The sequence below is a fragment of the Bombina bombina genome, chromosome 1 (genome assembly GCF_027579735.1).
Source record: "Bombina bombina isolate aBomBom1 chromosome 1, aBomBom1.pri, whole genome shotgun sequence".
Taxonomy (NCBI): Eukaryota; Metazoa; Chordata; class Amphibia; order Anura; family Bombinatoridae; genus Bombina; species Bombina bombina.
In genome coordinates, this window is record NC_069499.1 from 544032442 (window position 1) to 544059597 (window position 27156).

At 36.6% G+C, this 27156-nt stretch overlaps 1 protein-coding gene across 6 annotated transcripts in view; it reads right to left on the minus strand.

Annotated features, from left to right (window-relative positions):
- NBEAL1 (neurobeachin like 1) overlaps positions 1-27156 on the minus strand; it is a 759124-nt gene that overhangs the window by 273601 nt on the left and 458367 nt on the right. For all 6 annotated transcript variants that reach the window (XM_053698681.1, XM_053698678.1, XM_053698680.1 and 3 more), the window contains 10 exons: positions 22325-22500; positions 20149-20302; positions 17466-17594; positions 17018-17323; positions 13911-14060; positions 6521-6678; positions 5375-5499; positions 3789-3909; positions 3530-3678; positions 1801-1934 (listed from right to left, as the gene is read on the minus strand). In XM_053698681.1, coding sequence (XP_053554656.1) covers positions 1801-1934; positions 3530-3678; positions 3789-3909; positions 5375-5499; positions 6521-6678; positions 13911-14060; positions 17018-17323; positions 17466-17594; positions 20149-20302; positions 22325-22500 — 1602 coding nt within the window. The remainder of the gene's footprint in view (positions 1-1800; positions 1935-3529; positions 3679-3788; positions 3910-5374; positions 5500-6520; positions 6679-13910; positions 14061-17017; positions 17324-17465; positions 17595-20148; positions 20303-22324; positions 22501-27156) is intronic.

Consider the following 27156-nt stretch of genomic DNA (forward strand, 5'->3'; position numbering starts at 1 on the left):
CACAAATCTATTTGTAAAAAGGTGTCTGACCCCAAAACACCCAGAAAGAGTAGAAAGACATAGGCACAAATAAAAGAGGGTGAGACGTCTACTTTAAGTGTAAAGAAATCAGTAAGTATAATTTTACTTTCAACCTCTCACGGAACCATAAGGACCATGAGACAGAAGATTTGGAACCAGAAGAAGATTATAATTCCAGAAATCCTAGATAAAAAAACAACAACAAAGGCATGGGGATCCTTGGTGGTGGGGACAGTTGTAATTTTCTCTAGTTCGCCATCAGATCTATTACCAGAGACACATTTTTGGAATAAATTGACTAGTGACAAAATGGTTGACTTCAAAGCCAGCACCACTATGCAACCCCTTGCACAAAATCTGCATGTTCCCTGTGTCCAGAATTATTCCCAGAAAATTAACCAATTTAATATAGCTATAGAGTTCTTGGAATTGAATTGCTATTCATTAAGCTTTAAATCTACAAGAAAAACACTGCATATAAATGGCCTTTGCATTTTAACTGCATCTGCATTGTTTCTATCAAACTTTTTTAAAAATGACCTTGAAATATATCTTTAGAAGTAATTGGTCATAGGTTATACAAATATAAAAATAAAAATAGTGGCATACTCTCCATTCAGTGGAAGGTGTATTCAAAAGCAGGAATATTACTCCACCAGCAGTTGTATAAAAAATGTTTTCACAAACACACATGGTAAAACAAAAAGTACGATTAAAGGCAGTTTTGAGATTTGGATTTGTACGCACGCAGCAGCTCTCTCTTTTTTCATTGCATATAGCTATACTGCAATTGAAAGCTGGACCCCATATTTTAACTGTGTGCATTCTGTAGCTGATTAGGGCTTTTTAGATAAGTTTAGGTACAGGAAACTGTCAGGAGGTATCCTCTGATAGTCGCTACAGCCCATAAATACACTGACCCTTGGACAAAGTGTATAGTGTAGTCTGTATTTTGAGGCAATGTGCAAGTCACAGGTGGTTATCCCAGACAATGTTCAGGTAGTAGCAAGATCCTTAGTGGTAGCAAGCATGCTGTACCTTTTTCTTCATATGTGCCAAATAACAAACACTGACGGAGAAGAAGAGCTGTTACACAGTCTGCTTTACTGAAAAAAGTTCAACTTAAACAAACAGCACTATACCTGGTACAGGTGCAAATGCCCCTCGATAAAACCACAAAAGCAAATGTCCACAGCACCAAATATATGAGGAATTTCTTGTCTTTCGGGTTATTCACCCTTAATCATGCTGAATCAGCATGATTAAGGGTGAATAACCAGAAATGTTGCATTTTATTGTTGCTGTGTGCCTACATGCTTTTATCAAGCTATGAATAAAGACAGGAAATTCCTCATATATTTGGTACTGTGGACATTTGCTTTTGTGGTTTTACTACAAAAATTAGAAACCTAACTCAAGCAGAAAGTGAACAAGTATATGCAGCTATGTACCAACCAACTTATACTGAGACCATATAACCACCAGCATTGATACAGTTTTAGGAAAGTCTGAGAGAAATATAGCATAGTTATATTTGATTATTATTGAGTCTCTGGTGAATGTTTCTGCAGTGGATGCCTGTTTCAGGGAAAGGATAAATGTTATAAAGGATAAATCTCTACAAAAAGTAAGAAAACACACTTCAAGATAAGATTAAATTCTATAGTACAATAAATACTTTAATTCAGTTTATATATGCATGCTTTTTTACCGCACAACATAAACATCACAGAATAACAGCCATCTATAGCTAGCCCAACAACTACCATAATTTCTTACCTCCTTCTTGAAGTTTAGAAAGTAATTTGTCTGGTCAATTAGAAATATCTCCAAGGCTGACCTTCTTAGGTTGTACCGACGCAAGTGAATTTCCCGGATCTGGGAAAGTGGCCACTTGAAATCAAATCCCACACCTACAGCCAGATACAGCAACATTAGCTAAAGTAGCAAAGCTGTTTAACAAAACATACAGATGATAGGGAAATATAAAATATCATATAAATAAATTTAAACTAATTTTTCAATAAAGGTAAACTCTATAGTATAAAATGTTCAAAGTGTCAGCTATATCTTGGATGGAGGGGCACCCCACATGATCGGAATGATTCGTTTTATATAACTATTATGTTATACATGTTACATTAAAAGTTAAAGGGATATTGTACACTAGATTTCTCTTTGTATAAATGTTTTGTAGATGATCCATTCATTTAGCCCATCTGGTAGTGTTTTTGTAAAAATGTATAGTTTTGCATATTTTTTAATAACATTGTGCTGATTTTCAGACTCCTAACCAAGCCCCACAGTGTCAGATGTATACAGACTCCTGCATATGTTATCTGTCTTTTCATAGGCAGGGAGGGGGGAGTGTATGTTCTCCTTGTTTTTCCAGCCCCATTTTACTGGGTGTCCCAGCCTAACCTCATCAATAGTACTAAACTGGGAGCGTCTAAGCAAGTTTTTAAAAAGTTTTATACTGGTTTATTAGATCAGCATCTGTGCCTATTCTTCTTTATAATAGTGTCTATTACATGCAGTTGAATAAAAATCAGTGTATTATTCATTTACGTTTTAACCATGTAGAATCCTGGTGATCCTCACTGAACCATTCAAAGGTTTTCGAAGGAAATTGTACACATAGCTTTAGCTTAGGTGGTTTGTCAAAGGATCAAGTGACTAAGGAGCATAAGTAGGTACTGAATCTTCAGGCCACATGCTGGAGTGCTGTACACCATATGAACCTCAGCACCTCCCCTTTAGCTTGCTAAGGACTTACGTGTATGGCCACTACCCATTGGTATTAAAGGGACAGTCTACACCTTAGTCATCTTAAAGTCTTACCTTAGATTAAGCTGAAAATATCCTCCTTTATATATCATGCAGCAGGAACAGAAAAAAGTTATTTTAAAATGAATATTCTTTCTGGCCAGTTTGAAATGGCTGCCAAGCTCAGCCCACTAATGACATCACGATCTGGGCTGCATTTAGGCACTCTGCTGAATAGCATTGACAGTCTGTTGAATTCAACTAGTGAGCCTTTTGTGATTGGATGCCATATGCAGCCCAGATCATGATGTCATCAGTGGGCTTAGCTTGGCAGCCATTTCAAAGTAACCAGAAACAACATTCATTTTAAAATAACTTTTTTACCATTCCTGCTGCATAATTTAGAAAAGGTGCAGAAGGCTATTTGCAGCTTAATCTAAGGTAAGACTTTAAGATGGCCAAAGTGTAGACTGTCCCTTTAAAGCTACAGTGGAGTATTGTAGTTCTATGATTGCTGTTTGATCATTTCCCACAACTTGTTAATGACATAAAGCCAAGAAAACCAGTATCATGTTTTCTGGGCTTTATGTCATTAACAAGTTCCAAAATTTAGTGGAGCTATACAAATAAATGATAATAATAATAATTATTAATATAAAAGTAAATAATAATATCTTAGAATATTCAAGAACTACATATTTAGACTGAAAACAGAAAATGTAAATATAAGCATGATCGACACCTTCTTCTTTTTCAGTGCTTCCATCATGGAAATAAATGTGTTGTGTGGTCACTTCCAGACAGCCAGATATCACGTCCATTACTGTAATGAGCTCACAGTCTTCACAGAGCACAGGCTTCTCGTTCTGACTTGGCTCCTCCTTTTCATTTCTTAAAAAAAAGGATTGTTGGCAAAATAATGTATTTTAATAGGGTACTTGAAAGCATTTCACACATTTATGTTCAGACAGACATGACTAGCTCCATTGTATTTTACACACATGTTCACAGTGTTTTCCTCCTCTAGGAGTTCCAGGCCATCATCATCAAGGTCACTGACTTTCACTTGCTTTGCGGCTTCCAGCAGCAGAGAATCCCTTGATGGCTCAGTTTGCTGGATTCCTGTGGGATGTGAATAGCATTGTCTGGTTTACATTTTGCCAGTGCCAATGTACTTATTAATTATTCACATGCAATTGTATGTTCCAGAGCACTGTGGGGTATAGGTATATTTTGCCTAACCAGCTGGAAACACCACCACGAACACAAAAATCTATAGTTTTTACATTCTAAGTGAAGGTACCATACACAAAAAGCTCTCTCAGCTGCCATGTTGTATGGGCAGAAACCTAAAGGGACATTGGATTATTTTTCTACATAATCAAATAATAAACTACATAGTAAAAGATCTGCATGCAAAATAAATATTTACAACTTAAAATAAAAAATTACATTTGTAAGGTTTTGCTTTTTGCAGAGCTATCAACAAATATATATCTTGCTCATGTTTACTGGGTCTGCTGTGGCTAAGCAAATGCCAAAAGTAAATGAACTCCACTAATCTAAACAATCACAGTGTAAAAGTCACTAAGAGGTTCTTCCTGCCTCTCCAACATAACCAGTGCTTATGTTAGTTAATGAACCTGATTCTTTAAAGCTCACTCATCTTCACATTCTTTAGTAAATCACCTTCATAAAATAACCTATAAAGTAATAAAGTTAGACATACTGGATTTTCCCCTCTGTTTAGCATGTACCAGTATGTATCAGTATAAGGTTATCACACTAGACTGTGTATAACTTTTCAGACTACAGTACCTTTTCTTCAATGTTCCCTTCGGATAAAGTCGGAATATCAAGTCTGCAATGCTCCATAAAGGTAACTAGTGTTTTACATGGTGCTTATAAATCTACATTGTGAACCTTTTTTCTTGTCTTTGTATGAAGAAAAATAATGGCAAAGAAATTCACTAGATATCATTTCCTAACACATTCAGAAGAAAATATATTTTTGAGAATGTCTTGCATTGTCATTAAATAATTCCTATACATATTCTTGGATTGCTACAGTGACTTTTTTTTAAAAAATGTGAGTACATTAACTGATATACCACTATACCAAACCAGCAATCAAATCACAAATATAGCATCTTTGCATCTTATATAGCATCTTTTCATTTTAAAGAACAATGTTTGTAAAATAATTTCTAAAATCTTATCATAGTTGTTTTACTAGACCTCAATGAGAGCTATATAAACATTCTACAATTCAGCAGGAACTGCATTCCAGATTATCAAACAGTGGTCTGGGCTGGTGCGACATATGATAGAATAACCCAGTTTGATGATTTAGTCCTTATCGCATCTGCTGGCTTACAAAGGATATCATAGAAACACAAGTAAGCAAACAGCACTGAATAGGAAGTTAGGTGGTTCAGAAAACTCCAGAAATTATAATGAAACCACTATGGCTGGATTCCAACTTCTCTAATAGAAGAAATAATATATTTGGGTGACAGCCTCCTTACTTTAAGTATATCAATTAAAATATTATTACTGGAACAGGTTTTAGGTTCATGCAACGTACCTAGGTTGTCCCGCAAAGCACTGGCTTCCAAATGTGGATCAAAGTTGTTATCTGGCACCAGTTTTAGCCGCATTCGAGAATAGTTTTCTACGTTGGAGAGTTTCCAGTGGTCCCAGTTCTCTTTTCTTATAAAGAAGTGGACAATTTAAACATTGGTCTTTCTTTGAATAAAAAAATTAACCATGTGCATACAAAACATCACGCAAAGCAAAACAGTCATTTAGCACAAGAACATTTTACATTTTGGAGTCACAGTTTTCTAGACTGAAAAAATCCTTAAGAGCCAATCAATCAATGTGCTGCCAATTTGCAGCCATGATCCATATTTGACTATTTTCTGCAAACAGCACTTGACTGGCTGCGCTGTGTTAATGAAAACTTTCACAGTGCAGCCAGAGCACAGCACTGTTTAACGAGAAGAGCGTGGTGTGGATCAGCATTACAAAGTGAAAACGCTAACAGTTCCTTTGTGTGTCCCGTTGTTTCTGCGGACATGCTGCATTTTCTGCAGTGAAAGCAAATCACAGCATGTTCTGCCTTAGGGATAGCAATATTTCAAAAGTAGCACATTAATCTACAGTAAAGATAGAACCATCTGCTATAAATGGCTCTATTAAACAAGGAATCAGAAAGGTAGCAGCACAGGCCAGTAGATATTAAATTCAACCCCTTATATATTGCTGTTGGAAGGAACCAGATCAACTACTAAATGTCAGCAATTTTTGTAAACTAACTAACTGTCATTAAGAAGTATCAAACATAAATGGTTGAGCCTATATAAACATTACCAGCAGTAAACAGAAAAAGCAAGGAAATATTAAACTCGCCCTAGGCCTGCTATCCCTCCTCCCCAATATCCCAATTGATGTGTAAAGTATTTTTTATCTAAGATCAGTATTATGTGGTCAACTATAACATGACATATAGTTTAACCTCTTCCCTGGTCTTCAGTAAGTATTTGCAAAATCTGTTTTGCAGATATTCGTTTGTCAAACAAATTTCAAATAAGACCACAGGTAGCAGCATTCAACTATGTTTGGTACCTGGTATATTAGTGTTAAAGTACAACACACAAAGATCTGTGCAAATCCAGATTTTTTAAAAATAAATAATTAACTAAATAAATTATAAATATAAATAAATAACCTGTCTGCCCATGGTCCTTGTTCACAGTACAAGTATCTCTTTGCAGCTTTCCACTGCCTTAGTGTTGCTGTATACTGGCTGTTGATTTGTTTCAACATGTTGTTGTAGCGAGAGTTTTCTTGACGTGCCTTTCTATTAAATGGTTCTAAAAAGAATTCCTATAAAAAAACATACATACATAAGTAAAGAAATAAAATTCCTATTCAGATATTAATCAAAATAAAATGGTGAATAATGGCATCTTTGTCAAAACAGGAGTTATTGTTGCTACTTACTTGCTTTCAATACAGCAGACCACCAACCTCTGTTACATATGTTAAAATGATACTAAACCCAATTTTTTTTCTTTCATGATTCAGATAGAGCATGCCATTTTAATCAACTTTCTAATATACTCCTATAATATTTTTTTCTTCGTTCTCTTAGTATCAATATTTGAAAAAGCAGTAATCTAAGTTAAGGAGCCGGTCCATTTTTGGTTCAGAACACTGGATAACACTTGCTTATTTGTCGCTACATTTTTGTATGTTTAACAGCTTTTCGTGCGCGTATGTTTTAAAAGGCACACTGTTTTTTTTTCTCATTCAAATAGAGGCACATCAGCTTTCGGGCCTGCGTGCATCGTTGTGATGGGGTACACTTTGGTGAGCTTTTTTGCTTTATATGACGCCAGTTTGATGTCCGCCTCTTTTCTTATGTAAGCTATTTAGATAACAGGTAAACTGTGTTTTCCCGCATCTCTGCTTTTATACTTTTTGAATTTATACATTCTTATGAGTTATTTTTAGAAGTGTTAAGTATTTTGTTTTCTTTAAAGCTTTTTTTAATAGGGATATTACCGTTTAGCTGTATTCTTTTATTTTTCTGCACTTAACTTCTGTGTAAGTTCCATGCAGTTATGGAGCCTTCTGACTCTAAATCTGTCTTAGAAGCTGGGTCATTTGAACACTTTTCTTTAGTGTTAAGTGTTTATATTATTTATAAACTGAGGTTTTAACCTCAGATTAATTTATGCAATAAATGCATTAATATTATAATCCCTTCTGACCTATCTGCTCTTGTTTCTAAGGGTATAACTGGTGGTTCTTTTTTTTACAGGAGAATCCTACTGAATCCTGGATTCAAGGATTTTATACAGTGTCTGAAATGCCTCCTTCGAGTAAGTGTAAAAAGTCACGTAAGAATTTACCTTCTACAAGCTCTATGCTTGCTGGGATTAATGTTTCTAGTCATGAAGCTGTTATGTCCTCAGAGGAAGACGCTTGGTTCTATTGGCGTCTACCTTGATCATGGATCTGAGATATATATATATATATATATATATATAGATATATATATTCGTTTTATATTCGTATTGGGCATATTTTTAAAGAAACTTCATTTCCTTTAGGAGGTTAAGGTCCTAAAGTAGATGGGGATAAGGTTAAATACTGTTTTTATTCTTATGGTTACATTCCCATATATATTTCCTATCCCTAATGTAGTCTCTGAGATTGGGCTTAGCTAGGTATTTCTTTTTAATCCTTCTGCAAGGTTTAAGAAAATGCATCCTTTTCCAGCTTCCAATGTTTAATTTTGTGAAACTATTCTCAAAGTGGATGGGGCTATTTACACTCTGACTTTACATACCCCTATTTCCTTCCAGAGGAAACAGGTTATCTTTTTAAATCAGTAATATCTATTAGTGATATAGCTGCTGCTTCTTTCTTTTGTTTAATAATTTTTTTGGGCAGTTTACTGATGATTGTGTTTGTGAATTTTAAATCTTTCTGGCAAATATGGTTATACTTTCATTAAAGGGACAGTCAAGTCCAAAAAAAACTTTCATGATTCAGATAGGGCATGTAATTTTAAACAACTTTCCAATTTATTTACATCACACATTTTGCTTTGTACTCTTGCTATTCTTAGTTGAAAGCTAAACCTAGGAGGCTCATATGCTAATTTCTTATACCTTGAAGCCCGCCTCTAATCTGAAAGCATTTTGACAGTTTTTCACCACTAGAGGACATTAGTTCATGTGTTTCACATAGATAACATTGAGATCACACACGTGAATTTACAGAGGAGTGAGCACTGATTGGCTAAAATGCAAGTCTGTCAAATGAACTGAAATAAGGGGGCAGTCTACAGAGGTAAAACATGTATTATTATAACTGTGTTGGTTATGGAAAACTGGGGAATGGGTAATAACAAAATTTATGCTTACCTGATAAATTTATTTCTTGACATGGTGAGTCCACGGATCATCATAATTACTGTTGGGAATATCACTCCTGACCAGCAGGAGGAGGCAAAGAGCACCACAGCAAAGCTGTTAAATATCACTCCCTTACCCACACCCCCAGTCATTCGACGAAAGGGAAAGGAGAAAGGAAGTAATATAAGGAGCAGAGGTGCCTGAGGTTTATGCAAAAATAAACTGACTGAAAAATACAGGGCGGGCCGTGGACTCACCGTGTCAAGAAATAAATACATTTATCAGGTAAGCATAAATTTTGTTTTCTTTCTAATGACACAGTGAGTCCACGGATCATCATAATTACTGTTGGGAACCAATACCCAAGCCAGAGGACATGGATGATAAGGGAGGGACAAGACAGTTAACCTAAACAGAAGGCACCACTGCTTGAAGAACCTTTCTCCCAAAAGAAGCCTCAGCTGAAGCAAACGTATCAAATTTGTAAAATTTAGAAAAAGTGTGCAAAGATGACCGAATGGCAGCCTTGCAAATCTGATCTACAGAAGCTCAATTTTTAAAGGCCCAAGAAGATGAAACAGCCCTCGTGGAATGAGCCGTGATTTTCTCAGGAGGCTGCTGTCCAGCAGTCTCATATGCCAAGCAAATAACGCTCGTCAACCAACAAGAAAGAAGTAGCGGTAGCTTTCTGATCCTTATGCTTCCCAAAAAAAATAACAAACAAAGAAGAAGATTGGCGAAAATCCTTAGTCACCTGCAAGGATAAGGACACAAAGAGAGAACAACAATTTCTTGATTAATGTTCTTATCTAAAACAACCTTGGGAAGGAAACCAAGGGAAGTACGTAGTACTACCTTATCAGAATGAGAAATAAGGAAAGGAGATTCACACTGCAATACTGAAAGCTCCGAAACTCTTCTAGCCGAAGAGATAGCAACCAAAAACATAACCTTCCAGGATAACAACTTAATATCCAAAGAATGCATGGGCTCAAAAGGAGCCTGTTGAAGAACTCTAAGAACCAAATTAAGACTCCAAGGAGGAGTTGCAAACTTAAACATTGGCCGAATTCTAACCAGGGCCTGACAAAAAGACTGAACATCTGGCACATCCACCAGATGCTTGTGCAACAAAATAGACAAAGCAGAAATTTGACCCTTCAGGGTACTAGCAGATAAACCCTTCTCCAGACCCTCCTGGAGAAAGGACAAAATCCTAGGAATCCAAACTCTACTCCAAGAGTAGCCCCTGGATTCACACCAATACATATATTTACGCCATATCTTATAATAAATCCTTCTAGTCACAGGCTTACGCGCCTGAATCAAAGTCTCAATAACCGATAGTATCAAGCGTTCAATCCCCAAGCAGTCAGCTTCAGAGAAACAAGATTTGGATGAAGGAAGGGCCCCTGAAGTAGAAGGTCCTTCCTTAATGGAAGACTCCAAGGTGGAAAAGATGACATCTCCACCAGATCTGCATACCAGATTCTGCGAGGCCACGCCAGTGCAATGAGAATCACTGACGCCCTCTTTTGCCTGATCCGAGCTATGACCCGAGGAAGAAGAGCAAACAGAGGAAACACGTATGCCAGACTGAACTTCCAAAGAACTGCTAGAGCATCTATCAGTACAGCCTGAGGATCCCTTGACCTTGATCCGTACCTCAGGAGCTTGGCATTATGATGAGATGCCATGAGATCCAACTCCAGCTGCCCCCATCTGAGAATCAAGGAGGAAAACACCTCCGGATGAAAAGTCTGCCTGCTCAGAAAGTCCGCTTCCTAATTGTCCACCCCTGGAATGTGGATCGCAGACAGACAGCAGTTGTGAGTCTCCGCCCACTGAATAATACTGGCTACCTCTGTCATGGCCAAGGAACTCCGAGTTCCTCCCTGATGATTGATGTAAGCCACTGACGTTATGTTGTCCGACTGAAACTCTGATAAACTGGGCTGAAGCTAGCTGAGGCCAGGCCAGAAGAGCATTGAAGATTGCTCTCAGCTCTAAGATATTTATAGGAAGAATCAACTCCTCCCGAGTCCATAGACCCTGAGCCTTTAGAGAACCTCAGACAGCTCCCCATCCCAGCAGACTGGCATCCGTGGTCACAATCACCCAGGAAGGTCTGCGAAAACAGGTTCCCTGAGTGAGAAGATCCTGAGACAACCACCACGGAAGAGAATCTCTTGTCGTCTGATCTATAACAATCCTTGGAGACAGATCCGCATAATCCCGGTTCCATTGACTGAGCATGCATAACTGCAAAGGTCTGAGATGCAACCGAGCAAACGGAATGATGTCCATGACTGAAACCATCAGACCAATCACCTCCATACACTGGGCCACTGACGGTCGAGGAGAGGACTGAAGAGCAAGACACAAATTGAACATCTTTGTCTTTCTTGCTTCTGTCAGAAAAATCTTCATCTCTAGAGAATCTATAATGGTTCCCAAGAATACCACCCTTGTAGCCAGAATCAAGGAACTTTTTCCTAAATTCACCTTCCAACCGTGGGAGTGCAGAAAAGACAACAACTCATCCATGTGGGAGCTTGCTTGTTGAAAATATGGCCCCTGAACTAGAATGTCGTCCAGATATGGCGCCACTGCAACACCCTGCAATCAGAGCACTGCCAGCAACTGCCAGGACATTTGAGAAAACCCTGGGAGCTGTTGCAAGACCAAATGGAAGGGCCACAAACTGAAAATGCCTGTCTAGAAAAGCAAATCTCAGAAACTTGTGATGGTCCCTGTGGATGGGAATATGCAGATACGCATCCTTCAGGTCTACTGTTGTCATGAATTGACCCTCTTGAACCAGAGGAAGAATTGACCGAATAGTTTCCATCTTGAAAGACGGAACTATGAGAAACTTGTTTACACTCTTGAGATCTAGAATAGGTCTGAAAGTTCCCTCCTTTTTGGGAACAATGAACAGATTGGAATAGAATCCCAGCCCCTGCTCCTGAACTGGAAAAAGAACAATCACTCCCATGTCGGAAAGATCCTGAACGCAACGTAAGAACGCATCTCTCTTTTTATCTGGTCTACAGATAATCTTGAGAGAAGAAACCTACCCCTGGGAGGAAAAGTCTTGAACTCTAGCCTGTATCCCTGGGTCACAATATCTATCACCCTGTAGATCTGGAACATCCCGAACCCAAGCTTGAGCGAAAAATGAAAGTCTGCACCCCACAAGATCCATTCCTGGATCTGGGGCAGACCCTTCATGCTGACTTTGAGTCAGCAACAGGCTTGGTTCCCCTTGCTCCAGGACTGATTGGACTTCCAAGAGGACTTGGACTGTTCCTGCTTGGAGGAGGAAGGTTTACCAGAGAAGTTACAAAGTTCTCCTATCCTGAGGGAGAGAATGCCCCTTCCCTCCCGTAATATCAGAAATAATCTCAGCCAAACCTGGCCCAAACAAAGTCTTATCCTTGTAAGGAATGGACAAAAGCTTAGATTTAGAGGACACATCCGCAGACCAGGACTTCAACCATAAGGCCCTGCGTGCCAGAACAGCAAAGCCAGAAATCTTTGCTCCCAACTTGATGACCTGTAAAGAAGCATCCGCATTAAAGGAATTGGCCAACATCAAAGCCTTGATCCTATCCTGAATCTCGTCAAGAGGAGTATCCTGTTAAATAGAATCAGACAAAGCATCAAACCAATATGCTGCTGCACTGGTAACGGTAGCAATACACACAGCAGGCTGCCATTGGAACCCCTGGTGAACATACATCCTTTTAAGCAAAGCTTCCAACTTCTTATCCATGGGATCCTTAAAAGAGCAACTATCCTCAATAGGAATAGTAGTTCTCTTGGCCAAGGTAGAAATTGCTCCCTCCACCTTGGGAACAGTCTGCCAAGATTCCTTGATAGAATCAGCAATAGGAAACATCTTCCTAAAAATTGGAGAAGGGGAAAAAGGAATCCCAGGCTTCTCCCATTGCCGTGCAATAATCTCTGAAACACGATCTGGAACAGGAAAAACTTCCTCCGCAGAAGGAACGTCAAAAAACCTATTAAGCTTACTAGACTTCTTAGGGGTAACAATATGTAAGAGAAAAAACAATATATAAAGCAAAATCTATCAAATTCCTTAAAAGGCAGTTTCAGGAATGGGAAAAAATGCCAATGAACAAGCCTCTAGCAACCAGAAGCAAATGAAAAATGAGACTTAAATAATGTGAGAAAAAAGGTGGAGACATAAATGACACCCACATTTTTTGGTGCCAAAAAGGCCGCCCACATTATTGGCGCCCAAATGCTTTAGGCGCCAAGAATGACGCCACATCCGGTAACGCCAACATTTTTGGCGCAAAACGTCAAAAAAATGACGCAAACACGAACAACTTCCGGCGACCAGTATGACGCCGGAAATGAAATAGAAAAATTTTTTGCGCCAAAAAAGTCAGCGCCAAGAATGACGCAATAAAATGAAGCATTTTCAGCCCCCGCGAGCCTAACAGCCCACAGGGGAAAAAGTGAATTTTTAAGGTAAGAAAAAATGTTTAATTCATATGCATTATCCCAAATAATGAAACTGACTGTCTGAAATAAGGAATATTGAACATCCTGAATCAAGGCAAATAAATGTTTAAACACATATATTTAGAACTTTATATAAAAGTGCCCAACCATAGCTTAGAGTGTCACAAAATATAAGGCTTACTTACCCCAGGACACTCGTCTACATGTAGTAGAAAGCCAAACCAGTACTGAAACGAGAATCAGTAGAGGTAATGGTATATAAGAGTATATCGTCGATCTGAAAAGGGAGGTAAGAGATGAATCTCTACAACCGATAACAGAGAACCTATGAAATAGACTCCGTAGAAGGAGACCATTGAATTCAAATAGGCAATACTCTCTTCACATCCCTCTGATATTCACTGCAACACTGAGAGGAAAACCGGGCTCCAGTATGCTGCGAAGCGCATATCAACGTAGAATCTAGCACAAACTTACTTCACCACCTCCATGGGAGGCAAAGTTTGTAAAACTGATTTGTGGGTGTGGTGAGGGGTGTATTTATAGGCATTTTGAGGTTTGGGAAACTTTGCCCCTCCTGGTAGGAATGTATATCCCATACGTCACTAGCTCATGGACTCTTGCTAATTACATGAAAGAAATGTTGGGTTTAGTGTCCCTTTAATTTTGCTAATAAAATTGTTTTTGAGTTACCTGAAATTTTAATTTGCTTTCTCCCCTTTCTCTTTCACGTTTATGCACATTCACCATTAGACCTTCATGACAGTCCTTCCAGTACAGAGCCATTTGTTCGTGACTTTTGCTGTATGTGTTTACTTCATACTGCTTCATGTATGGAATGATCTGTGGCAGCAAAACAGAAAACAAATATATCAGTTTTTGTAAATTCAAAAACCTGTATTCTGTATAATGAAAAATAAAAATACTAGAGAGAGAGACGTTCAAAACTAGCCAGTAACTTTTTCTCTCCTGACAAGTAATTTTCTCAGACTGTCAACTTTTATATACAGAAGAAATGTTTTAGGGCTCCATGTACTAAGCCGTCAATTCATCCGTCATTGTAGACGCGGATAAACTCGCCGTTACTCGCCGCGGGCGAAATGGTGTCCGCTGTCGCTATGTACTAATATTCCCCCAATAAATAGACAAGTCTAGCCCGCCGCGAGCAGTTGCGGATTGTTGATAAATTTGACGCCTCGCTCGCCGCGACTAAGCTGATGGTACTTAACTTTCAGTTGAATTGTCTGGCCAATTATTAACACGTGACATGCAAGGTGTCACGAACATCATAGTAGTCGCGGGAATAGAATTTTGCTCCTATAAAAGTTCAACTTATCTAAACAACTTTATTATTGTTCAAAATTTTTTGAAGAGTGATAACAGAGCGTTATTTTTGTAATATTTATTTACAATTTGGATATGGCTTCATCTGGATCTGATAATATATAAATATTAATATAAAAATAATTATAAAGATTGACAACTAACAATACAAATTTAAATAGATTACTCTTTAATTACAGTTGACAAATTGGGCGCAATTTATGTACATGGAAATGAGAGACAAATTAGACGCCAGTTATGCTGTAAGTACAATGCTGATATTACTGCCTTTTATATATGTCTAGACTGGCGTCTAGATTGACTTTCCTATTGTTTTGTACCTTGCCCGCCACCTAAAAGGTGGCGAGGCAAAAATAGCGAGGTGGGAGCGGAAATTGTAGCGAGCGGACAAATAGATTTTTTAGTACATTCGTTTTTTGGCGAGTTGGTGGTCAAATGTGTCTAATTACAGTGAAAAATGGAGCGGTAGCGAGGTTTGGCGGATAAGTACGCTCGCAATTTTAAAGATGCGAGTTTTAACATAATTGACGGCTTTGTACATATCAGTTTGCGAGTTTTGACGCGAGATTTGTTGCGGGTAGCTCGCTGACTGCTTAGTACATGGAGCCCTTAATGTTTTAGCTATATTATATATAGTACATTTAAATCAATTTATTTTTGTTAACCTCTGACACTTATAAAACAAGATACTTAAAGGGATATTAAAGTCCAAATTAAAGTTTCATGATTCAGATAGGTGCATGTATGTAATTTTAAACAACTTTCTAATTTACTTTTATCATCAAAATTATCTTTGTTCTCTTGGCATTCTTAGTTGAAAGCTAAACCTAGGTAGGCGCATAGGCTTATTTCTAAGTCGTTGAAGTCCACCTGTTATCTTATTTGCATTTGACAGTTTTTGAGGGCGTTAGTTCATGTATTTTATATAAATAACATTGTGCTCATGCACATGGAGTTATTTAAGAGTCAGCACTAATTGACTGAAATGCAAGACAATGTTTTTTGTAAATCCATATCTGAAATCATTTAAATTGTTATTGTAAGAGAAAATTAAAGGGACATTGTACACTTTATATAGCCCATTTGGTAGTGGTTTTGTAAAAAAAAAAAAATGTATAGTTTTGCTTATTTTTTAAATAACACTGTACTGATTTTCAGACTCCTAACCAAGCCCCAACATTTTAGATGTGTAATGAGACTTTTCATATGCAGGGGAGGGGGAGTGTCTTCCTGTTTCTTCTTTCTCAGCCACTATCAGTGGGTGTCCCAGCCTAACCTCATCAACAGTGCTAAACTGGGAGTATCTATGTAAGTTTTTAAAGGTTTTATACTGGATTTGTAGATCAGTATCTGTGCCTATTCTTCTTTACAGTAGTGTATATTACATGCAGTTATATCAAAATTGGTGTATACAGTCCCTTTAAAGAGACATTAAACCTACATTTTTTTCTTTAATGATTCAGATAGAGCATGACATTTTAAGCAACTTTCTAATTTACTCCTATTATCATTTTTTCTTCGTTTTTCTTGCTATCTTTATTTAAAAAGCAGGAATGTGATGCATAGGAGCCAGCCCATTTTTGGTTGAGAACCTGGGTTATGCTTGCTTATTGGTGGGTAAATGAAAGCCTCCAATAAGCAAGCGCTATCCATGGTGCTGAACATAAAATGGGCTGGCTGCTAAGATTTACATTCCTGCTTTTAAACTAAAGATAGCAAGAGAACTAAGAAAAATTGATAATAGGAGTAAATTAAAAAGTTGATTAAAATGTCATGCTCTATCTGAATCATGAAAGAAAAAACATGAGTTCAGTGTCCCTTTAAACACTAAATAAATGCTAGATAGAATGATGCATTCAATGGAAAGAATAGTCTGAGAAGAACATGTAGATGTATTTTTTAAAGTTCCATGGTCTGTTTAAATATTGACAAAATACATGTAAAGTTTTAGTATCTATATAATAATGGGAGCTGCCATGTTGTAACTTAGGTTACCTTCTCTGCTGTGAACAATTAGATAAAGTTATAAATAGGTCACTAGAATGTGCAGCCAATGGCTGTGTGGAATATAACAGTGTTCAACACTCATTTCTAACAGGAAATGAAAAGCTCACAATTTCAGAATGGAATTACAAGAAAAGGAGACAAAATAAACAATGAAAGTGGATTGCAGGGTTGTTTTTAAATGTACAATTTATCCTTTTATATTACTATCTCAAAGTGTTTAATGTCCCTTTAACTGTGACAATATGTAGGTATCTATTGTTAAAGTCATACTTTGGTTATGGTACTATGGTTACAGGATAAGCAATAGATCCATGTGTTAAAACAACTGTGAATAACAGCTTACAGCCACAACTAAATTAGTGAAAATTCTGTCAGCAAAAAAACAAATATTTGTAGAAGTTTCCCAAAAGCTTCTAAAAAGAAAATAAACACTGGGAGGAATAACTTACATATTTGTCAATGTAGACTCTCCATTCATCTGAATTGCAGTACTCTTGGAAGTCTTCAAAAAAGGAGGGGCTGCCATTGGTGGATGGAAGTGAAGGAAGGTGTAGGTTCATATAAAGCAGCTGGTAGATTTTTGTTACCAGGGTCCGCACTATGGGTATAAGAAATGGATAGGTCTCTGTTTTCTCCCTTATAGATTTGCTGAGGATACCTTCCAGTTTCCCTAAAAGGTAACACGCTTCCTCTTGGTTGTCGAATACTTTTGTCTGTAACAGGGTATTGAGCTTTGCTGTAGCCATAGCACATACCTAAATAAAAACACAATGTTTTTATCATTTACAAAACTTTATTTAGATGTTTACAGAGTTACTCAAATGTATTTCACAGTCATATACTGTATATAGGTAGAGTATGATGACAGTAATTAACTCAATTCTGAATTCTACTAACCTGCAGATTGTTTTGAGAAATGAAACCCAGCAGAAGACGAAACTCTACTTGAGCAAGAGTGGCAGATTCGGAGCTAGCTGAATACCAAACTGACAGGCTGTCCATGAGAGTCACTATCTCTTCAAGCAACTATTAAACAAAACAAAGAAATGTATTATGTTTCAAAAGTATGTGGATGGAAAAAGTCACTTATTCTTAAAAAAATAAAGTCAACATCAAAAATTATATAGATATTATAAATGATATATTATTTATTTGCCCTAAGCCTGAACAAAATCTTGACTGTCAAACCTAAAGCCCAAGGGCCCCAATGCAGACCTCATGCTTTTCATCTGGCCCCAAGTGCCAATTTTTTATGTTTGTATCTGAACCATAGACATAGCTGTATACCCATCTACACTTTGTTACCCCTAATGCACAATACACTGCTGTGTCAGGTTACAGTGAAGCCCCTGTCTGTGACCTGCAACCCTCTTCCCAAGACGCACATTGCTGCCCTATGTCATTTATGTAACAACCATACTGATGAGAATATGTATTGGAGGAGCTTGCTTGATTTCTCTGCAACTGGCTTGGTTCTGCCAGTTCATTTGTTTCTGGGTCTAAGTGCTTATGTAGACCTTTGGAGCTTGTGTATGCAGAAGTAATATCACACAACTTGCTAAAAGGGACATAAGACCCCAAATTGTTCTTCCAGATAGAGCATACAGTTTTAAAAACCTTCCAATTTACTTCTATTATCAAATTTAATTTGGTCTCTTTGCAAAACTTGGTAGATTTCGGAGCATGCACTATACAGAGTACTATAAGGCAGCGGTTTTGCAACAAAGCCTTTAATAATGCCATACAAACACTGCTGAGATCAAGTGTTCAAAAGTGTATAGCAACTACTGCAATACAGTGCTCCATATTACTGCGTGCTCCTACAAAGGAAAGCTTTACAACAATTACATTCATTAAATACAATTTCATGATAGTAAACTGGATTGTTTTTGTCAAGGCCCTTTTTAAAGGGACATTCTGGTCTAAATTGAAATTCATATAGCTGAATTATATATTTGAATAGAAACATATTTGTATTATACATGTATTGGCAAAAATGCTTCTAGTAAAAGTCATCACTGTTTTAGTGTTAACATTTTTCTCTGCATGTGTATCTGAAGCATAGCTAGATATTCTCAGAGCACCAGCATTTAAATACTGCAGCTGCTCAGACAACCAGTGGGGCCTGTATCACGTCAGGAATTAAACTCTGTCACTACCAGATGGTACAAGCACCTTGTGCTCTCTGGGCAAGTGCTGTGTTTAAAATGCTGGTGCATATTTAAATACACTTTTGAAACAGCTATAGCTTTTTTTTTTTTTTTAAGAAGCATTTTGGCCAACACATGTTTATTACAAAAATGCTTCTTTTCAAAACTGAATGCATCCATGTGGATTCCAGTTTTGGCTAGAATTTTCCATTAAGTTTGATTATATTGAAATATACATTTTTGTTGTAGTTAAAGGGACATTGAACCCCACATTTGTATTTCATGATTCAGATATAGAATACCATTTTAAACAACTTCCCAATTTATTTCAGTTATCAAATTTGCTTCATTCTCTTGATATCCTTTGTTGAAGGAGCAGCAATGCACCACTGGGAGCTCGCTGAACACGTTTGGTGAGCCAATGACAAGAGGTATATATCTGCAATCATCAATCAGCAGCTAGGTCCCAGTAATGCATAGCCTAGGTGTGCTTTTCAACAAATGATACCAAGAGAATGAAACAAATTTGATAATAAAAGTAAATTGAAATGTTGTTTAAACCGGCCTGCAATATTCAAATCATGAATGTTTCTTTTGTCTTCACAGCCCCTTTAACAAAATGTGTAAAATTTGTTCTTCGCCCGTTGAGTGAAAAACTAAAAATTCCATTGCAGAAGATTAACAGACTTTCTCTTGTGTCTATCATCTTTTTATTTGCTTATCCATTTAGCATTTCTCTTCTGCCTCTATGACAACTAGTATAACTACATAAAATATTAATGCACTGTAACCACGTTTTAGTCTATTTGTTTCCACCAACAACTATTTAAATCCCCATTGTAAGAATCGTTTGGTCAGTTTCTGCTTTAGCTCAGTTTAATATTTTCAAAAGTAATTTACTCAATTAGTTTTTTCATTCCATGGGAATTTCTGATAAAAATACTGAGCAAGAGTTTCTCCCGTAAGTCAGTACTGATAAAAATAGTATAAGGGATCAGGTAGAGAACCTACCCTACCTGTCAGAGCAACCACAAAGTGATACCTTAGTGACCTTAAAAGGGACATTGTACAGTAAACTGTTCTCACCTTTAATGTGTTACCATTGATTCATTTTAACTGCTGGAATTTATTAAATTGATTACAATAGGTCATTTACCTTTATTTTGTCATTTTAAATAGCTGATTTTGCCTGATGAAACTGCCAGTAATACTGAAGATTTCAATAATGTAATATTAGCTATAGAAAAGAGGCAACAGCAGAAATCAACCCCCAGTTGGGATGGAAGAGAGCAGGTTTGTGTGAATATAGTGAACTATTATCAGCTGTTTCCTTGAGTACATTGTCTCATTAAATCCAGCCTTATACATGTTCTCTTCACTGATAACCACTAATTATTTGTAATGTGTAAAGTAAATAGATGCTTACAAACCTTTTCAGTCCAAAGATTGGAGTTTACAAGTCCCTCAGCTTGCAGGAAATCTTGTACTATGTGCAACAGTCTGTTTGCATTTTCAGCATGAATGGGCAAAGATTTTGCCTCTCTGTTCTCAGTCACTGCCCATTCTGACATTTTTTCTAATAAGCTTGGTTTAAAAAAAAAAAAGAAAAAAAAACTTTTCAAGAAACTTAAAAAAAACTAACATTTTGATTCGGCAAACTACTGAACATTTGCATAAACTGTTTTACAATCTGATGTAACAAACTATAATACAAGACATTTCTCTAATCTAAATAAATATATATACAGGTAAAAAAAATTTTTCTCCAAACGGGACCCAAAAAGGTTTGGATTTCGGACTATTTGCATCTTCAAAAAGGGACCGTTGGGAGAGGGGACGGGACCAAGTGTAAACAACAATATCTTATGTCATTTAGGCAATATTTAAATTTTATAATACAGCTTATGTGTATTATGTATCTCTGTATCTCTCCTTTCTAATTTACGTTTATCGTCAAATTAGCTTTGTTTTCTTAGTATTCTTTGTTAAAGGCAAAACTTAGGTAAGATCATTTGCTAATTTCTAAGCCATTGAAGACAGCCTCTTATCTCAGTGCATTTCATAACCTTTTCACAGCTAGACAGTACTAGTTCATGTGTGCCATATAGATAATATTGTGCTTACTCACGATGAGTTATGCATGAGTCAGCACTAATTGGCTAATAATAGCACTCCACTCGTAATCTGGCTTTATGTGGATTAATTAAAAACTTCCCATGTACATTAATTAAAGATTGGATAAAATAATATGGATAGTGTAGAAAACTGTTGGGTTTCATGTACCTTTAATGTATATATAAAATATATAACTGTTAGTAAATTATCCATTAAATGGTTAAAAACAATATTTTTGATACGTATAATATATAAAACCGATAAAAGGGATAGGAACAGCAAAAATATTCTTGCATTATTCAGACACAGCATGCAATTTAAGACACTTAAAGGGACATTATACACTAATTTTTTCTTTGCATAAATGTTTTGTAGATGATCTATTTATATAGCCCATAAAGATTCCTCTTTTTTTTAATTGTATAGTTTTGCTTATTTTTAAATAACATTGCTCTGATTTTCAGACTCCTAACCAAGCCCCAAAGTTTTATGAGAATACCATCAGATACCTACTCCAGCTTGCTCCTGTTTGTGTAAAGGGTCTTTTCATATGCAAAAGAAGGGGGAGGGGGGATTGTCTTATTTCCCACTTGCAGTGGGCTTTCCAGCTACCTTTTCAACAGAGCTAAACTGACAGCTTCTAAATAAGTTTTTAAACCGTTTTATACTGGATTTTTATATCAGTATCTGTGCATCTTATTCTTTATAGTAGTGTCTATAACATGCAGTTATATGAAAATTAGTGTATACTGTCCCTTTAAATTCACTTCTATAATTACATTAACTTGGTATCCTTTGTAATTAGCTCTTGTCATTAGCTCACCTCATGTGTTCAGCTCTAGTGCAATAATAAAATGCTCTACAATTTGGAGCATTTTCTTTTTGCACTTTTATATCCCTTTATGTACTGAACTGCAAAATATCTGCATGGGAAAAAATGTTTAAAAGCATTTAAACTGTCATCAACTATAATCAAAAAAATGTCCAAAGTTTCACAAACCAGAAATGAATCACTTGAAAACCTTGTTCTTATCTCTCTTGATTGTGGCTAATTAAGAAAAGCTGTAATTGGTAATTGACTGCTTTAAGCAATCACCATGCAGTATGTAGCTGAGTTAAGCTATATAGAGAATTCCTGCAGTATTCTTCAAGGGTACGATACCCCTAACAGCATAACTCGGCAGTATTGCAGCATACAGAAATCTGCCTCCTACATCAGCATGCTAATACTGTACAGCTAAAACCAAAGCCCATTTATTGAATGGATGTTTGTTCCGGGACGAATGAGCTAGTTAGCGACCCATGTTCAGTTCTTGCAGGTATTTGCTAAACTTCACAAGATTACACACAAGTCTTATAAGATTTGTGCACAATCGGACAAAATATAATTAGCATAAATTTGAGTTTTATCTAAGGGTAGTTTTCATTTATTTTTTATATATATTGTATTAGTATGTAATTTTGTGTGCACTTTTGAGAAATATTACTTACTTTAACTTAATTTCATCTAATGGACGTAATAGCTCATTGGATACGCCCAGTTTTGTCAGTGCAGAGAATACTTGGCCTCTTTCGATCCATGTCGCATTATCTGATTTGTCAAGACCTTTCCACATTAAGCAGAGTAGGATATCAGTCATCAGCTGCACAAGTTCCTCCTCAACATCCTTAGGAATGAAAATTACAAACAGTGAGAATTTACCTTAAAAAAGTAATTATTGTTTCTTTCATGTAATTGGCAAGAGTTCATGAGCTAGTGACGTATGGGATATACATTCCTACCAGGAGGGGGCAAAGTTTCCAAAACCTCAAAATGCCTATAAATACACCTCCTACCACACCCGCAACTCAGTTTTACAAACTTTGCCTCCTATGTAGGTGGTGAAGTAAATTTGTGCTTAGTTTTTATGATTTCTTCTATGATAAGTGCTTCTAAGCATTCTGAAGCCCAATTCCTCTCAGAGCACAGTGTTTGTCAGAGGGATGTGAAGAGAGTATTGCCTATTGATTTTATAGTTTCTCTCATGGGAAATCTTTTCAAGGGTTCTCTGTTATCGGTCGTAGGGATTCATCTCCTACCTCCCTTTTCAGATCGACGATATGCTCTTATATACAATTACCTCTGCTGATAGTTTCAGTACTGGTTTGGCTATCTGCTATAAGCGGATGGGTGTCTTTCAGTAAGTGTGTATCATTGTTTAAGACACTCTCAGCTATGGTTTGGCGCTTTATGTATTAATATAACGTTTTAAATATATGTTTTTTACTTATATTAGCCATGAGTCAGGTCTATGTATATATCCCTTTGCGGTCTAAAGAGTTTCAGTATAGGAATAATGTTTGGGAAGTTTATTTAAACTTTTTTTCTTACGTGGAGTTGTCTTTTTCTAATTTGACTTGTTTTTTAAAAAAATTGCGGGCAAATCTAGGCTTGCGAGGACGCAAAATTATTTATTGCGTCATTCTTGCAGTGAAAATTTTTTTGGTGTGAAGTTGCGCCTTTGATGGCGCAAATTTCGTCATTTCTTGCGTTTTTGTTAACGCTAGTTGTTTTGGCACAAAGTTGCGTTTGTTTTGACGCGAGTTGCGTCATTTCCTGGTGTTGGTTTTGTGCCAAAAACCCCCCAAAAAACTTCCTTTTGCGTAATGCGTCATTCTTGACGCCAAAATTTAGTTATTTTACCCCTCTCCCTCTATTGCTCGCTGTTTTCATGATTTTCTAAAGCTATTATATGCCTGCTTTTTTATTTGATTTTTTTGTTTTAAAAAATACTATCTTTGTTTTTTTCTATTTACTGAAACTGTTATATTGTGGAAATAAAATGTTTTGCTTAATATTCTTTTTCTTTTTTTATTACATTTAGCGAGATTTCTCATTCTGATCCTGACTCTGATGTTACTATAGAAACTATGATGTCCTCAAACTCAATTTTTCAAAGCCAAGTGTGTTTTTTTTCATTATTACGCTGATTTTTTCTTCAGCTCAATTATGTGGCATTTATTTATCATATTTTATGCTGTAATCATGTTTATATATGTACAATGATATTTACTGTTTTTACTTTCTCAGTTCATGTACTTGATATAATCTGCAAATATCATATGTTTTTGCTTTTATCATAAAATGTTATGACTGCTAATATGCCTTTAAGTAAACTTACAAGGTCTTTTCAAAATGATTAAGATTTAAATAATTTTGTTCTGACCGACAGCATATTTAGGTTTATTTTACTAATGAAGGTTTCTTTGGCTCAAAGGATCCTGTATCAGACAGTTTTGTTAAAAATTCTCCTTATTTTTCATGTGAACATTTTTTGTTCTTTGTTAAGGAAATGTTGTTATTTATAGCTTTTAGGAGTCTAGTCCTCCTATTAACTATCAGCTAGATTATGAGTTAGGCGTTATCCTTCGTAACGCTGCTTTTTCCCAAATGCCGATCGGAAGAACAGGATGCTCCGCGCCGGATGTCTTGAAGATGGACCCGCTTCCCGCCGGATGGATGAAGACTTATGCCTGCTTGGATGAAGACTTCTGTCCGCTTGGATGAGGATGGATGTCCGGTCTTCGAAAACTGTAAGTGGATCGTCGAGGGTTAGTGTTAAGTTTTTTTAAGGGTTTATTGGGTGGGTTTTATTTTTAGCTTAGGGTTTGGGCACCGTAAAAGATCTAAATGCCCTTTTAAGGGCAATGCCCATCCAAATTCCCTTTTCAGGGCAAGGTTTATTTAGATAGAGTTTTATTTGGGGGGTTTGGTTGGGTGGGTGGTGGGTTTTACTGTTGGGGGGTGTTTGTGTTTTTTTTTTTTTTTTTTTACAGGTAAATGAGCTGTTATCTTTGGGGCAATGCCCCGCAAAAGGCCCTTTTAAGGGCTATTGGCAGTTTAGTGTAGGCTAGGGGTTTTATTATTTGGGGGGGGCATTTTTATTTTAATAGGGCTATTAGATTAGGAATAAAAAAAAAAATTATAATTAGGTTTTTTATTTTGTGTAATTTAGTAATTATTTTCTTGTAATTTAGATAATTGTATTTGATTAATTTAATTTGTTTGATTTGATTGTAATGGTAGGTTTTATTGTAAGGCAGGTTAGGTTTTATTTCACAGTTAAATTTGTATTTATTTTAACAAGGTAGTTAGTAAAAAGTTCATAACTATTTACTAACTAGTATACCTAGTTAAAATAAATACAAACTTACCTGTGAAATAAAAATAAAACCTAAGATAGCTACAATATAACTATTAGGTTTTTTTTTTACAGCTAAGTTTGTATTTAGTTTTAAATAGGAATTATTTAGTTAATAATTCTAAGGTTTATTTAGCTTTATTTTAATTATATTTAAATTAGGGGGTGTTAGGGTTATGCTTAGGGTTACGTTAGGGTTATGGTTAGGTTTAGGGGTTAATATATTTATGTAGTTTTAGTGATGTGGGAGGCCAGAGGTTTAGGGGTTAATAACTTTAGTATAGTGGGGGTGAAATTGGGGGCAGCAGATTAGGGGTTAATAACTAATGTAGGTGGCGGCAATATCGGGGACGGCAGATTAGGGGTTAATAGTTTTATTTAGGTAGCGGTGATGTTAAGGGCGGAAGATTAGAAATTAATAACATGTAGGTTGTGGCGATGTCGGGGCGGCAGATTAGGGGTGTTTAGACGTGGTTTTTATGTTAGGGTGTTAGGTTTAAACATAACTTTTTCTTTCCCCATAGACATCAATGGGGCTGCGTTATGGAGCTTTTGTTTCCGCGATCACAGGTGTTAGGCTTCTTTTTTGCCGGCTCCCCCATTGATGTCTATGGGGAAATCGTGCAGGAGCATGTCAAAGCAGCGCTTGTATTTTGGTGCGGTATGGAGCTCAACGCCACCATATCGCCCGCACAAGCCTGCTTTTTGTAAACCTTTAATAGCAGCGCTATAGGGAGATGAATTAACGCCGCTTTTGTGGCGGTCATTAATTTCCCTATATCGCTCAAAACTCGTAATCTAGCTTTATGTTATTAATCTTTTGTAAATCTGAACATAACCTTAGTAGAGTATATTCACGTACTGTTTATATGTTTAGCCCAGCTTTATCTGTGGCTGACATTACTGTTCTCTCAACCATTTATTGAACAGTTAGCATACGCAGTTTCAGATTCTCAAGTATATAACTCTGTTTATTTACTTCAGATGTATTAATTTTATTATGTTTACTATATATATTATTATGGTTTCAAATATTTTTTTATCTCTATCTTAGGATAATAATTTGTTTGCTTTCTATTATCTCCACTTTTTGTGCAGGGAAGTTTTAAGTCTCATAACTGCAGCATCGGACGCGATTCCCTTTGCTCGTTTTTCACCTGAGACCTCTTTAGTTTTGCATACTGAATCAATGGTGCTGGGATTTTTTTATATATCATAGTTGATATTCTTAAATCCCAACACTCAACTCTCTCTGATTTGGTGATTAGTCTCTCATCGTTTTATTCAGGTGGTCTCCTTTTGTTCGTCCTTCCTGGACTGTATTCTTATTGGATACAAGTCTTTGGTTTGGAGGGGGGTAGACAAAATGAGAAGTGATATACAACAATTGGAGGATTGGACAAACGACTGGGATCTAAAGTTTAACACAGCAAAGTGTAAAATAATGCATTTAGGGAAGAAAAATCCAAATGTTAATTACAGACTCAATGACACTTTACTGAATGTTACAGACGAGGAACAGGACTTGGGAATTATTATTTCAGATGATTTAAAACTTAGTAAACAATGTAGTAATGCAGCGAGTAAGGCTAGCAGAATGCTTGGATGTATTGGTAGAGGTATTTGCAGCAGAAATAGTAAGGTTCTTATGCCACTTTATAGATCATTAGTTAGGCCTCATCTTGAGTATTGTGTGCAGTTCTGGAGACCATATCTTCAGAAGGATATTAACAAACTTGAATCTGTGCAAAGGAGGGCTACCAAAATGGTACATGGTCTAAAAAATAAAACTTACCAGGATAGGCTCAATGACCTAAATATGTATAGCTTAGAGGAGAGAAGGGAAAGAGGTGATATGATAGCAACTTTCAAGTACATTAAAGGGTTTAGTAAAACTGAGGCTGTGGGTATTTTACATAAAATGGAAAATTCAAGAACAAGGGGTCATGAGCTCAAGCTAAAGGGTAGTAGATTCAGGAGTAATTTGAGGAAGCACTTCTTTACAGAAAGAGTGATTGATTTATGGAACAAACTTCCTCAAGAGGTAGTAGCAACAAACACTGTGGGGGACTTTAAAAATGCATGGGACAAGCATAGGGCTATCCTACGAACTAGATAAGTTTATACTGTTAGGTAAGGTCG